Source organism: Juglans regia, chromosome 9, assembly GCF_001411555.2.
Source record: "Juglans regia cultivar Chandler chromosome 9, Walnut 2.0, whole genome shotgun sequence".
Classification (NCBI taxonomy): Eukaryota; Viridiplantae; Streptophyta; class Magnoliopsida; order Fagales; family Juglandaceae; genus Juglans; species Juglans regia.
In genome coordinates, this window is record NC_049909.1 from 11,470,125 (window position 1) to 11,486,249 (window position 16,125).

At 34.7% G+C, this 16,125-nt stretch overlaps 2 protein-coding genes across 3 annotated transcripts; one reads left to right on the forward strand and one right to left on the reverse strand.

Moving 5' to 3' along the window:
• Positions 1–898: 898 nt before the first annotated feature.
• On the forward strand, positions 899–12,079 carry LOC109018760 (UDP-glycosyltransferase 74F2-like). 2 transcript variants are annotated; one of them, XR_004802408.1, is made up of 4 exons: positions 914–1,200; positions 1,975–2,681; positions 9,867–10,823; positions 11,792–12,079. XR_004802408.1 is itself a non-coding variant. In XM_035694076.1 (3 exons), exons 2-3 carry the CDS (start codon positions 2,046–2,048, stop codon positions 10,605–10,607), a joined length of 1,377 nt encoding a protein of 458 aa, XP_035549969.1. In that variant the 5' UTR covers positions 899–1,200; positions 1,975–2,045; the 3' UTR covers positions 10,608–10,912. The 2 variants fall into 2 exon arrangements, 1 of the variants encoding a protein (XP_035549969.1); XM_035694076.1 differs by lacking the exon at positions 11,792–12,079 and having other exon boundaries at positions 899–1,200; positions 9,867–10,912.
• LOC109018763 (uncharacterized protein At5g50100, chloroplastic) lies at positions 11,219–15,288 on the reverse strand. Its single transcript, XM_019000944.2, has 8 exons — positions 15,007–15,288; positions 14,341–14,480; positions 14,088–14,195; positions 13,810–13,866; positions 12,671–12,736; positions 12,478–12,538; positions 12,086–12,132; positions 11,219–11,575 (listed from the first exon to the last, which is right to left on the reverse strand). The coding sequence occupies exons 1-8, from the start codon at positions 15,161–15,163 to the stop codon at positions 11,537–11,539; spliced, it is 675 nt and encodes a 224-aa protein (XP_018856489.1). The 5' UTR covers positions 15,164–15,288; the 3' UTR covers positions 11,219–11,536.
• Between the last annotated feature and the right edge of the window lie 837 nt (positions 15,289–16,125).

A 16,125-nucleotide genomic window follows, 5' to 3' on the forward strand; every position in this document is an offset into this window, starting at 1 on the left:
ATCGGTGGCGACACCACCTTCTACGGGAGAAGCATTTTCCTTAGAGTAATACTACACGACTTTCTAACTTCCACACACCATATTTTTTTAAAATTTTTAAATTTTTTAATATATTTTTTAAATTTATTCTTTTTAAATTAATTCAATTTTTCTATTCATTATTCATATATTACATATTTGATAAAAGAAAAAAATAATAAAGAGTAAAAAAAATATAGTGTGTAGAAGTTGTATGAATAATAAGAATTGTGTAGATTTTTTATTTTTCTTAATAGTTTTGATCATACACGTGGTGTGAAATGGGAGGTTGTTTTGATCTTCACGGGACTTTAAGAGAAATCATGTGAAAAAAAACCCAAAATTATGGAACTTTGCTCTTATTAATGAAACCACTCAATACACAATATAATATTATTAAGTAAAAACAATTTATATATTATATAAAAATACTTTCTTTAAAAAAAAATAGGAACCACTAATAAAAAGTAGATTTTCTCATACGATTATCATATTTATCGATTTTTTGTTTTTCAAATAGAAGAGGAGCTTTGTACATTTTAAAATTTTACTGATAAATTTTCTTAAAAATTAAGTCACATCATTGTCTTTATAATTTTTATAATTATTTTTTTATTCTTCATTTAAATTTATTTACTTAGATTTAGCCACGTCATCTCCGTTCTAAAATCATTTGATTTTTGTTATTTAATATTAAAATTTTGTTATTCATTATTTTTATATATTATTTTTATATATTTGTTTTATTTTATTATTTTTAAATTAATTGAATTTTTTTATTTATTATCTATATATTATATATTCGGTAAGAGAAAAAATTAAAAATTAAAAAATTATATGTGATTTGTACTATGAATAGAATTTTTATTAATATTGTGGTAGCTTGATCGGTCCTACCGCTTGGCACTATTATAAAGTCCAGGCATTCAATATCGCGCTAGCTGCTTCATGCACCGAGTCAGACTTCCTTCTTCTGTTCTTCCTCCTTATCCGCTTTCCACTCTCTCTCTCTCTATCTGCGAAAGCTTCACTAACTCGGACTCCGCCATCAAGCTCAGACTATCGTTTGGCTCCAAATTCGTGATTCCACCCTCACCCATCAAGGAAATTCCCACCACCCTCTGATCGACGACGACGACGACGACGACGACAACAACGTTATTGTTGCTGCCAAGTCCCAGGGTGAGTTTTAAAGGCTACGATATATATGGTCTTTATCATAACTGTATCATTGTTACTGTTTTTTTCTCTTGATTATATGATGCAATAAAGTCAAATGGGCTTTTTGCTTTTAATTTTCTTACCGACTGGAAATGTCATTATGCTGTGAAGCATGATTTTCTTTTTGGATTATATAAGCGATCTCAAATCAAACCGAGGTGGGGGTTTTTATGGGTTATTCTAATCCATTTTTTGTGGCTGAAGAAAGCTTTATTTTATTTCGCTTTATATTCTGCTATTAAATATATATGTATGCTATATTGTAATTGACATGTGTTGAATTGTTGAGCTTATTGCATAATCTTGCTTCGTTTAGTCAGCATGCAGAGTGGTTAGCAGTTGAATGTTCTTACAAGCCAAATCAAAGTGGAAAGCCAAATTTTCACTGAAGAAATAATGCTTTTTGAATTTTCTGACATGAAACTGCAATAATTGAAATTTCGTGATGGAATGAGGCCAACATACAATCATCACGGAAGGAATTTATTATGCATCAGTCGCTATTTACTCTCACACCTCACATCTATAACTTTTTCATAGGATATGGTAGTATTTTTCATAGGGTGTGAGATTGTTGAATAATGGCTGAGAATAATTTTTCTTTCCAAAATCAAATCTTCAAAGCAGCCCACCATTTCTACCTAATAAGCATTCACAACTTTTGACCCTAATGTCAAAAACAGTGAGCTACTTCTTCAATGTTCTAACATAATTTTTCATGCTAAATCTGCTCAGGTCACTCAGCTAGAACGCCTGTAAGAATATATTCTATTCACCGAGCAAGGTCCATCTCTGTAAACAAGAAAATGAACAACCAGAGAGGCCATGTCATTGTGCTCACATATCCTGCCCAAGGCCACATAAATCCTCTCCTCCAGTTTGCAAAACGTTTGGCCAGCAAAGGACTCAAGGTAACTCTGGCCACTACTCATTATACCGTCAAGTCTATTCATTCAGCCACAGTAGGCGTGGAGCCCATCTCAGATGGCTTTGATGAAGCTGGATTTAAGCAAGCTCCAAGTCTAGAAGCCTACTTAGATTCTTTCAAATCAGTAGGATCGAAAACTCTAGCAGAGCTGATATCAAAGTTCAATGATTCAGCCTCACCGGTAAACTGTATTGTGTATGACTCTTTGCTACCATGGGCTCTTCATGTGGCTAGGCAATTTGGTATCTATGGTGCTGTGTTCTTAACAAACTCGGCTTCCGTTTGCTCCATGTATTGGCATATCCATCATGGTCACCTGACTTTGCCTGTGAAGCAAGAAACTGAGCAGCTATTGTTGCCTGGCCTTCCTCCCCTTGGCATTTCTAACTTGCCAGGTTTTCTTGGGCAGCCCGCAGTTGCCTCTGCTTACTTGACACTGATCCTGGAGAAATTTGGCCTTTTGGAAGAGAATGATTGGGTGTTCTGTAACAGTTTCGAAGAGCTGGAAAGTGAGGTAACTTTGCTCTATTTAACCCTCAGAGCTTTTATGTTTAACTTTAAGAGCACCAATTACTGTTGTAGTTTATTATTATTGAGAATAGATGCTATTTAGGTGGGAGAATGAAAGGAAGAAGCATATTAAGGAAATCATCGAAGAATTAATTCTTAAATGGTCTAACAGAAATAAGTTTGAACCAAGAGATAAAAAGAGAAATTGAGAAACAGAAGTTGAGAGGGAAAAGAAGAAGACGAAGATGAAGAATGAAAATCATATATATTTTTATTATTATTGTTGTTTTGATAGGAGTAGAGAAGCCAAAGGAAGTTCACAAATTTTACAGCTTCTCATAATCTTGGATAATGAATAAATACTACACTTCCTCGAAAATATGACAGTTTTTGTAATATAAATGCTTGCTATCAAAACTAGATATTTAGACCTTAAAATATCAAATTTTGACACTTTCAAACTCTTCTCCACTCTGTTTAGATGATGTAATATCGAATGGAATTGAGTGAATGAGTCTGGGGACCAAACACTGTATTTATAGCCGAAGCCTCCATCAAACTTCGGTATTTACGTGTCTCACGTAATCCTATTTTCATGGGATCAGTTATGAACGTGATGGAAGAGTGATGGACCACTAAAAGGACTCTTAAATGCTAGACTCATTTCTCACGAACGTCTCCGTTAGAAACGATCAACATTCTCTCACTTGGTCCACACTTCTAATGTAAGATTTCATCATAAACCCATCGATAATCTTCATTTAAGTAATAAATACATGAATCATGGTGATAGGTCCTCTAATGACGAGTATTACCTTCCATGTATTACTATGTATTTATTCTTTAAACATTATAATTTATGTGGGAACAATTTCTTGATGAATAAACCCTATGTTTCTTCTTGGTCCAACACAGATGAATTTTTCTCAAAATTTAAATTAAGATGCACATCAATATGAGAAAAAATATCAAAATATTTAAGAATTTCATTAAAATAACATTGTTCATACAATGAAAAATTACATAATGAAACCAAATCCCAAGTTCACTACATGATCCTTGAATTTCAACGGTGGCATGCCCTTAGTCAAAGGATCAGCGATCATTAGTTCAGTGCTTACGTGTTCAATGACCACTTTATTTTCTTTAACACGTTCCCTTATGGCTAAATATTTAATGTCGATGTGTTTACTCCGACTCCCACTTTTGTTGTTCTTAGCCATAAAAACAGCAGCTGAATTGTCGCAATACATTCTCAATGGCCTAGAGATTGAATCCATAATTCTAAGCCTAGAAATAAAACTCTTAAACCATACACCATGTGAAGTAGCCTCAAAACAAGAGACGAACTCGGCACCCATAGTGGAAGTGGCAATCAAAGTCTGCTTGGCACTCTTCCATGATACAGCTCCACCGGCCATAAAAAATATGTATCCTGATGTTGATTTGCGTGAATCAATACAGCCAGCAAAGTTAGAATCTGAGTAGCCAATTACTTCCAGCTTGTCCGTTCGTCTATACATAAGTATGTATTCTTTGGTTCCTTAAAGATATCTCATTACTTTCTTTGCAGCTCTCCAGTGGTCTAAACCTGGATCACTCTAATATCGTCCCAACATTCCCACCGCAAATGCAATGTCAGGTCTTGTACAGACCTGAGTATACATTAGGCTTCCGACAGTAGAAGCATATGGAATGTTCTTCATTTGTTCCCTTTCAAGGTAGTTCTTTGGGCATTGATTCAAATTGAACCTATCACCCTTCACAATATGAGCTACACTTGGTGAACAATCATTCATCCGATATCTCTCTAAAAATTTATTAATATAGGTTTCCTTAGACAGACCCAAGATACCTCAAAATCTGTCTCTATGGATCTTAATACCAATGACATAAGATGCATCACCAATATCTTTCATATCAAAATTTTTAGAGAGAAATTGTTTCATCTCATGCAACAAACCCTTATCATTGGTTGCTAGCAAAATGTCATCCACATATAAAACAAGAAAACAAATTTTACTCCCACTAACCTTCTGGTATATACATTGATCCATAACGTTTTCTACAAAACCGAATGAAAAAATTACATTATGGAATTTCAAATACCATTGGTGGGATGCTTGTTTTAAACCGTATATGGATTTCTTGAGCTTGCAAACCAATTGCTCACCATCACTAGAGGGGAATCCTTCAGGCTGTTTCATGTAAACCTCATCCTCTAGATCTCCATTGAGAAATGCTATTTTCACATACATTTGTTGCAATTCTAAGTCAAAATGGGCTACTAATATCAAAATAATACGCAATGAATCTTTCTTAGATATGGGAGAGAAAGTCTCCGTGTAATCGATTCCTTCTTTCTGAGTGAATCCCTTAGCAACGAGTCTTGCCTTGTATCTCTCAATATTGCCCAATGAGTCTCTTTTAGTTTTAAAGACTCATTTACATCCAATGGTTTTTACACCATTAGGCAACTCAACAAGATCCCAGACTTTGTTACTCTTCATATAATTCATCTCTTCCTTCATGACATTGTACCATAATTATGATTCTTTGCAACTCATGGCTTGTGAAAAGAACTCAGGATCATTTTTGGCTCCAATGTTATTGTCAGATTCTTGCAGATACACAACATAATCACTAGGAATTGCTGATCTCCTTGCTCTAACAGATCTTCTTAATGTTGCACTATCATCTTCCTGAGAAGTATGTGGTTCAACTTGCTGTTCAAAAGTTGTTGGCAACTCTTGAACTACCTGATCTACTAGAGTGTCGTCAGCAGTTTGTGGAACATCAATGATTGGTTGTTCAACACCAGTTTGTACTTGAGGGGTGTTGTAAACAATAACCAATTTATCACTTGAGGTGGAAGCTTGAGATTTTGAATGATCATTCTCAGAAACTATGTTCCTGGTTTGATCGTTCCCACTGATCAAGTCATTTTCAAGAAATTTTGCATTTCTTGATTCCACAATCCTAGTATTGTGAGATGGACAATAAAATCTATAACTTTTAGACCTTTCAGCATATCCAATGAAATACCCACTAATGGTCCTTGGGTCTAGTTTCTTCTCTTGTGGATTATAAATTCTCACCTCAGACGGACATCCCCAAACGCGCATAAGTCGCAAACTCGGTTTCCAACCTTTCCATAATTCAAATGGCGTTTTAGAAACAGCCTTGGTTGGAACTCGGTTTAATATATACATTGTCGTTTTAAGTATTTCAGCCCACAATGATTTAGGAAGATTGGAGCTGCTAAGCATACTCCGCACCATGTCCAATAATGTTCGGTGTCTTCTTTCTGTTACACCATTCTGGTCCGGTGAACCTGGCATGATGTATTGGGCAACAATCTCATGCTCTTGAAGAAACTTTGCAAATGACCCAGATGCTTGTTCATTCTCTGTGTATCTACCATAATATTATCCACCTCTATCTGATCTCACGATCTTAATTTGCTAACCGCATTATTTCTCTACTTCAGCCTCAAAGATTTTAAAGACATCTAATGTTTCGTTCTTGTTATAAAGCATGTAGAGATACATATATCGTGAGTAATCATCTATAAAAGAGATGATGTATTTCTGACCATGTGAGTCCATGTCTGGATTACACATATCAGTATGTATGATCTCTAATATGTCCGAAATCCTATTGGCACATTTCTTTGACTTGTTGGTCTGCTTTCCCTTTATGCAGTCCACACAAGTCTCAAAATCAGTAAAATTCAGAGTATTAAGTACCCTTTCATTTACTAATCTTTTAATTCTATTTATGGAGATATGACCTAATCTCCGGTGTCATAATTTAGAGGAATCCTCATTAATAACACATCTTTTAGTGCCAGTGTGAATATGCATTGAATCATAAGTGGTATTATTTTATAAATTAATGCAGTAAAGACCATCAGACAAAGTACCATTCCCAACACAATCAGATTTATAAAATAAACTGAATGATGAATTTGAAAAATTAAAAGAATATTCAAAAGGTACTAGTTTTGAAACTGAAATCAAGTTTCTAGAAAGACTTGGAATATAAAAGGTCTTTTCCAACTTTAAAATAAAACCACTAGATAAAATTAAACAACAAATTCAAACAAATTCCACATGCGAGCCCATCTTGTTTTCTAATAAGATGCTTCGCTCACTTCCCACTGGTTTCCTTAGGTTTTGCAAACCCTGCAAAGAATTTGAAATGTGGATTGTTGATCCAGAATCAATCCACCATATATTAATATTGACATTAACCATATTAGATTCATAACAAACAAGTGAAGTTGGATTACCTTTGTCTGCAAGCCATTTCTGGAATTTGGCGCATTCATTCTTCATGTGTCCCTTCTTTTTACTGAAGAAACACTTGGAATCTTTCTTAATACCACATTGGAGAGGTATTTTGCCTTTTCCTTTCAGTTTGGCTTGAGATTTGCCATTTCCATGTGTTGTCAGCATTGCACTTTCACCCTGTTCCATCATCAGTCTCATTTCCTCTTGAACACACATGGTCATGAGTTTATTAATTGACCATTTATCCTTATGTGTTGTATGAGATTTTGAAGGGTCCATATTAATGCGGGAGGGTGTTCAGGATGCAGTGCACCAGGAAGGACTCCGACATTTTAACTTCGAGTTTTTTCAATTGAGCCACATTGTCCCTCATTTGCATGATGTGCTCACGCACACCTTTCACACTGGTGAGCCTTAGGGATGAGAACTTCATAATTAGGGTGCTTGCTAGTGCCTTGTCTGAAGTGACAAATTGTTCATCAATGACCTTTAGCAAGTCTCGGACCTTTTCATGTTGATCGACAACACCATGAATACCACCTGAAATTCTAGTCTTAATGAACATCATGCTGAGGCGATTAGATCGCTTCCATCGCTCATAAAGTGCGATGGCTGCTGCATTGCTGGTATCAGTGAGTGCTGGTGGTTCGTCTTTCTTAATAGCATAATCTATGTCCATCCACCCTAAATGATGAAGAACTCTCTCATTCCAGACTTTATAATTATCTCCCTTAAGTTCAGGGATATCATAACGAATATCAGATAAATTTGTAGGTTGTATAACTGCATATAGATTACATGCTTACGTTAAAATTGAGGCCTAAATAAATATTCATGTTTTACCAATGTAAATCATGCTTAAAAATTGAATCTAATGACATAAAATTGCCTGTGGGCTAAATTTTTAATTCAAGTAGATCCAATTAATCTATATGATAGAATTTTATCAAATTATTTACTTAATTCATAATTCATGTGGGTAATTTATGAATAACTTGATATTTTATCCTAATTAATAATATAAATATAATAAAAGTTCTTGTGGGATAAAATTTATTATTTTAAGTATAATTAATTACAATTAATGTCAAATATTATTTATGTGATCCTAATCAATCATAATAATTTTACTTAATTAAAGATGCTGTGGCTATTCTCTAATTAATATAAAATTATATGGATCACTAGACATTTAAATTGCATAAGACTAGTTTAATATTATGAATTACATAAATTTAACTAATACTCACATGTTATAATTATGCACAAAATATTCATAATATAAGCATAAATGTTGCACAATCAAAACTATAATATTATGCATAACATTTAATTTCATGCTTTAAACTATATATTCATAAAAAATTGCATGTATAAAGCAAAATTAATTCATTCATGCAAACTAAATACTAGCATAATAAACAAATTTACACTACAATTATCCAAATTACATATAATTAAATTAAATAAAAAATTATAAGCACAAATGGCATAGGCCCAAAAACCCACTTTTCAAGCCATCTAAAAAGTTGATTTTTTTTTTAAAACTGTCCCATATAAACGACATATCGTTTTGCTTATTGTTTAAAGAAAAAACCAGCCAGGTAAACGACATGTAGTTTTTATTAAACCTAAAAACGACGTGTCGTTTAGTTCGTTATACAGAATGAAGGCTGCCAACTAAACGACATGTCATTTTTCACAAAACTGAAAACTATATGTCGTTTATCTTCGTTCTTGTTAAATGGCTTCCGAACAAAACAACATGTCGTTTTCAATTTGATTGAAAACGACGTGTCGTTTATCATTATACTGGATAAATGGCTTCAAAACAAAATGACATGTCGTTTTCATCAAATTGAAAACGACGTGTCGTTTATCATTATACGGGATACAAATTCCTTACGTAAACGACATGTCGTTTTCATCAAATTGAAAACGACATGTCGTTTAGCATAACCGAATGAAATAATTCTCTGCTTAAATGACATGTCGTTTTCAATAAGGCTGAAAATGACATTTCGTTTGGGTCATCTTCTACCTCCAAACAACACGCAGATTTGCAATTTTTCAGCCATTTTCACGTCCAAAAACACGTTTTTAATCACAGAAAGTTTAGAAAATCTATTTCTTTATGATTTCTAAACTTCTTTCAAATAAAAAACGTCAAAAAAACAAAACTCAAAAAATTTTTCATTGTTTCGGCCAAAAAAACAGAGAGGAACAAAGTTTTGATTTTAAACACCAAGGCAGAGGTTTATAAGGCTCTGATACCAACTGTTAGACAAAAAACAATTCTCTAATGCAGAATAACACTTTAGAAACAAGAATTGAAAGGTTTTAATGCCAAGAAAAAATACTTCCAACCATTGATGTTATTTACTGTTTTTGCTACGTTTCTCTCTGTGTTTGGCACTTCCAAACTCTTCTCCACTCTATTTAGATGGTGTAATACCGAAGGAAATTGAGTGAGTGAGTCTGGGGACCAAACACTGTATTTATAGCCGAAGCCTCCATCAAATTTTGGTATTTACGTGTCCTACGTGATCCTATTTTCATGGGATCAGTTATGAACGTGATGGAAGAATGATGGATCACTTAAAGGACTCTTAAGTGATAGACTCGTTTCTCACAAACATCTCCGTGAGAAACGGTCAACAATTTTGCCAAGTTACACCATTAATCAAATATTTGAATGTTAAAAATTATCAGTTTTTATAGTTTAGAGTGCAAATTTTTTTTTTTAAAAAAAAAAAACAATGGTAGAAGTTTTCAATACATAATTATAGAGGGCATAATCAGATATTGAGTGCTTTGTGTATTTCGTTTCTCTATGTTAATTCGTAAGTACTGCATATTTATACATCTTATTTTATTCATCGACTGGTGAAAAGCTAGTGAAGGCTATGAAGGGACTCTGGCCCTTGGTGATGACTGGTCCAACGGTGCCATCAGCCTACCTAGACCAGCAGATCAATGGAGATAGAACTTATGGAGCCAGTCTTTGGGAGCTTAGCAGTGACCAGTGCCTGAGATGGCTTGAGACACAACCACCAAAGTCAGTGGTATACGTATCATTTGGAAGCATGGCAGACATCACATCTCAACAGGCTGAAGAAATTGCATGGGGTTTAATAGCAAGCAATGTGCATTTCCTACTGGTTGCAAGAAATTCTGGGGACAAGTTTCCAAGCAGCTTTCTTAATTCAGTACAAGGAAGAGGATTGATTGTGCCGTGGTGCAACCAACTAGAGGTTCTAGCACACCCGGCTGTTGGTTGCTTTGTGACACATTGTGGGTGGAACTCAACATTGGAGGCCTTGAGCATAGGGGTGCCAATGGTAGCATTTCCACAGTGGAGTGACCAGCCTACTAATGCCATGTTTGTGGAGGAGTTGTGGCGGGTGGGAGTAAAGGCCAAGAAAAACAAAGAGGGGATCGTGTCGCGGGATGAGCTAGAGATGTGTATAATGGAAGTTATGGTAGGAACAAAAAGTGAAGAGATAAAGGAGAATGCAAGTAAATGGAGAAAGCTTGCAATAAGAGCTGTTAGTTCAGGTGGAAGCTCGGATAAGAACATCAATGAATTTGTAGGTAAGTTGATGAAAGAGAGAGGAGTGGGGAAGAAAGCTTGATTGCTGGTTGGCGCCTGATGAACATAATGAGCTTGTATGGATGATAATATGTGTGATCCAATTGCAGGAAAGATACTTTAGAATGCTAGACAAGTAGGGACCAACTCATACTTATTCAGGATGTGTTTTGGTCTTTCGACGTTCAGTAAGACAGGTAGCAAGTATTCGTCACGGCTTGAAGTGATGGATTACATTGAATAAAAGACCATTACATGGGTATAAACTGCAATCTTTCATCTGATTTGGTTTGGCATGTTTTCTGGCATATCATTTGACCCATCTGAAGCATTTTATTTTCAGCTCTAGTTTGGTCTGGTTAAAAATTAAAACAATTCTACCATTGGGTTCTCAGTAGATGTAGAGGCGACTTTTGGCACAATGTCGCCTTAGATAAAGCATTTTGAAACAGACTTACGAGTGTTGATGGATTCAATGCCAAAAGATTTCAATCAGGCAACTCTTTTGCCTCCGTTAAGGGTTTGATTTCACAGAGAGGACTTCCAGCTCTTTAAGACACCTCGCTTTGTATCAGTATCTTTGTCATCTATTTCAATGGGATGACCGTAGTGTCGCTAGTTATAGAAGAGCACTTTTGTTAAAAGCCATGCACATAAACCTCAATACACAAACAAATATTAACTGCTTTGGAACTTGGCTTGGATGATGACCAAAAGCTCTAAAGTGGTAATTCGAGACTAATGCGAGTTCTTAATATTCTCCTTTATTCTATCTTACAAAAGTAGAATATCATAACTTATACATTGTAAGAGCATAGGGGATTGCATTTGAAATTGGAATTTACACTTGGATGACTGTACTAAATGATAGGAGTAGACTGTAAAATCACAGCTCATTTTGAAGAGATGTTATTTTGAAGTAAAAAGAGGGGGGACCTTGAAAACTCTGCTTCTGGCAATTGCCCATCAAGCTCACATCTTACAAGTATTCTTGTCATTACATACTTCACCCTGTGATGAAAACAGAAACCCAAACATCGATCTGTCAGCACTAGATACATCAAATATACAAGTTATGGAACATTTTATTGAGGAGAATACGTGAAAGCGAAACTGCTTCAGCTAGCATTGCCAATTCTGCTTTCCAGTAATTAATGTTCATGCATCCCGTGTTTACCATTACTTAAACTTTAGCTCTTTTCATTTGGTTTCATGTAAAATATACAGTTGATTAGGAGAAGGACCTGATAATCTGATAAATGCACCAAGCAGAGAGTCAACATACATCATGCAAGCCTCTTATGAGTGAGAGAGAGAGAGAAGAATGGGGAATCAAGAGAGAAGGTCAGTTAATAAGTTTCTTCTTCTTTTGTTTAATCAGCAGATAGTTTTATTCTCTAGAGAACCTGGTTACATTAAGTTAATTATTGATATATTCTATTCTCAAATGTATGCATGCTTCAGTTCATTATCTTGATAGATGCAGGCATTATAACCCGTGCAGATGCATAGTATGTCAACCTTGTTCTTCTTTCGAGCCTCCAAAACCTCTTCTAAAGATGGCCGCCCTGGAAAAAACGAGGATATAAATTTTGGATCATATATTTATAATTTATAGTTCAATTGAGCAACAATCGTATCAATAATCGACTAAGTTAGGTTTCAGAGAAGGTAATATTCGTTAAAAGGAGCAAAGAGAATTTTTAATCAGACAACTGCAATCGAGGATTTTTAAAATTCATGGATGATTTAAAGCTTATAAAAACAATAATTGCTTATATTGACAATGAAAAACATCATGGACTTGAATGTGTGGATTCATAAGGCTGGTGCATCTCTGGCCATCAAGCAAAGAAGACATAAGAACTTCCAGGCAATAATCATACAAAAGTGTTCAGGCAATATGAATTTACCTGTGATTTGAAGACGATATTTAGCCCAAACACCATATATGGCATCAGCTACTGTTGCAATCTGTTAAATGCTCAAGGTTATTTTAAGTTCCAGTACAATAAAAGGACAAGGAGATTTAACCAAAACCTCCGTTTCTACAGATGGTAATTCAAATTGAACTATAGGTAAGTCTGGAAGAACAGAGAAACTTACAGGTTCATATTTGGTAATGGCATAAACCCATCCAAGACCCACTTGTTCATATAACCTTCTAAATGCCTGCGGAAGTTGAATTTGAGTGACTTTTTTTTTTCTAGGTAGAAATGCATTTATATAAAGAAAACAGTAACACCAGAAAGGCAATGTCCTATCTTATTAAGCGTGTCCAAAATTATTCCACACCTAAAAATTTCCAAATGATTCCCACAATAGTTACATCTCCCATTGAGAAAACTGTTTGGGGAAACTATATTTTTACACCCTCTAACTTCGACCGTTTTTAATTTACACCCTAAATTATGCAAACTGGCAATTAGCATACTAAACTGGCAATTTTCACCCTCAGTTATGGTTTGAGCCTTAAGATCGATGAAAAACAAGACATGACATAATCATAACGGTCAAAAACTTGAACCATCATGTAAATTGTCATGTTGTGGTATTAGGGTGCCAATTGTTAGTCTTGACAGTTTATGGTGCAAATTGAAAAAATAGTGGTAGTTTGGGGGTGCAAAATGTAATTTTTCCAAACTGTTTTTATCATTGCAAAGGACACAGACAAGTCATTTGGCTCAGTGAGAACCAACGTGATCACATGTTGATTAGTTCAACAGGGTGATTAGCTGATGCCTGATGGTGGCATTGCCCACTGGCCTTTAGGGTCCTCAGTACACTTGCTAAGCATAAAATGGTGGAAATCCTGACAATGAACAGTGGTATTTACTAGTTCCATATCCTTTATCTGCAGTTAGGCAGAGTTCAGATATTCAAATCGGACATGATTGTCAAAGTTTTATGATTCCAGACTTTACTAATTGATTCCTGTAGTTGTTTAAAGCTCCAGCACCTGTTGGTTGTGTTTTCTTTTCAACAATTTCCTCATAATTCCCTTTAATATTCTAAGTTTAGATTTAGCCGCAGTTTGGACCATTGAAATGCAGACTGTTCATATTCACAAAGACAGCACGCACACATGCACGATTACACATAACATACACCCTAAAATAAAAGTACAAGATATTGCAGTAGTACTTGATAGAAGTTTAGAAAGAAAGGAAAACATATATTTGGAGCATTGGCACAGTAAATATGCTACCATATTAGGGGGGGAAAAAGGTAAGAAATAGGCGTACATCAACATCAGTGACTACAGTTCCATCAGATAGGATTGCGTGAATCCTTCCCATAACCTAAACAACAAACAAAAATTCATCACTACCATATTATAAACCTGAAAAAGAGATGCTTCCCAAGGTGGATTTATAGATGCTACAAAGTTTCTTGCTCTATCAGCAAACTACAGAGTTAAATTGCCAAACTATGGAGCTACAAGGTCTCTCAAGTTGGATTTTTCCAGGAGAAACACTTTGATCCATAAAAACTAGGGGAAAAATGGAACAAGTTATCATACAGTTTTGTAGTCTAAGCCTTGATTTTCCTCTGGGGAGTAATCATCCGAGCTTATATCAACAAATTTGATCGTAGCATAGCGCTCATTCCTCTCTCTGAGCATGTTAACCTGACAATATAATGAAGTCAAACACATCATCAAAATATTAAAATCACCAACTTTCACGATAAAGAATTTAATAACCAATTAATCAGCATGTTACATACAAGCTAAAATGAAATGCAAGAACAATAACAGGTCCTTGAAGGTAGACCTCACGCATACAAAGCGGGCAGTCCCCATCGTACAGCATTTTGATCTTCCAATTCGGAGGTGATTCTTCTCCACCTTCCTTCTTGGGTGTTACTGGATTGGCAGTTGCCTCACTTACAGCACGAATTGGGCATCTAAGCGCTGCACAAATTTAAGTATCTCAATAACCCACCAAATTAAGTTTCTTCAGTTCTTTGTGTGACTAACCAGATTATTGAATAAAAAGATATAAACTTGTATAAGTTTGCGCCCAAAGTGGGTTTTTCCAAACTATGAATATAGAAAGGAATCCAAGACTTGGATTGCAATGGGAATGATGCCCCATTTGGATTACGAAACCATCACATCTCATTTCATCAGTTTTTTTAAATTTTCATACAAAATATAATAAATAATTTAACATTTTTAAATCTCAATTTATATTTTTTAAATTATAAAATAATAATAATATTAAAAAATAATATTTTATTTAACTTTTAACTTTTATCTAAAACAATCATCAAACGGGGCAAGTGTTTTTGTACAAATTTCAGCTTAACAAAAGATTATGAGTTTGAACATAAATGGATTATATAAACCATCCAAATATTATTCGATTATTATGTGATTTCATGCTCACACGTTAATATTTCAACGGAAACAACTACGAGAATAAAAATAGACTCACCGGGTTGGTGCATAGGAAAGGCTGTGAATCTATGGAGAGGATGCGAGGGAAGTCGATTGAATTTGAATCTGAGATTATGAGGAATCGATAGGAGAGATTTGTTCCTCTGTCTTCCCCCAACGTTGCATGCCGTAGCAACAGCTCCTCTCAATGCCATTGTTTCTGTGTTGTGATTTTCTGAATCACGAAGGTGCTGAAAGTGTCAGGTATTGGTTTTCTTTTTTCGTTTCCGTAGGGACTGCTCTTGTTCTTGTTCATGGCTGCTTTCCTTTACGTGGCAGCGCGGGCTTCACTCAAATACTGGAATACTTGGCCTCCACTCCGACCTTTCAACCTGCGCCTTCTAGACGGTTAACGTATATTTTATAATAAAAATAATTTTATAATTTAATATATTACATTCGTTATTTTATTTATAAAATATCTCTCTAATCTACTCAAGAAGCCAATAACTTATTCATTCAAAGTATATACTGTTTTGTTTTTTATAAGAAAAATTGGATTTTTAATTTTTAAGTCACACTAATTTACTATTTATGTTTAAAATAAATTTCTATTTTTTAAGTGATTAATATATGAAACAACTTAAAATATAATACATCAATTGAAATAATCGTGAATAAAAAAACCGTAAAATGTTACACATCAATGATTGAATGTGTTATACATCATTTAGATTAAATTATCATATAAGTCAAATTATGTCATATAATTAATGTAGATGCGTGTAGGGGTAATAAATGGTCCGGTCGGACCGACCATATAAAATATTTTTTTATTGAGTTTGTTACATAATCCACATTAATAAATCACTTAATTTAATTTAATATTTTAAATAAATTTTTTTATTAATTATTTAAAAAAATAAATAAATAAATAAAAAATAGGCCTGACCGACCGGTCCAGTCCGGTCCCTTGGGTGTTCGGTCCGGTCCGGTCTGGTCCGGTCCGGAAAAATGATGGACCGAAAATATTCGGTCCATCACCAGATCGGACCGGACCGGATCGTTTGCAGCCTTAGATACGTGTATCCTTTTATCTCATATGATAAATTTTGGCTGCGTCTGAATATTGAAATGATCTCAGATGATCTGTAAATAATAGTGAATCTCATTAATG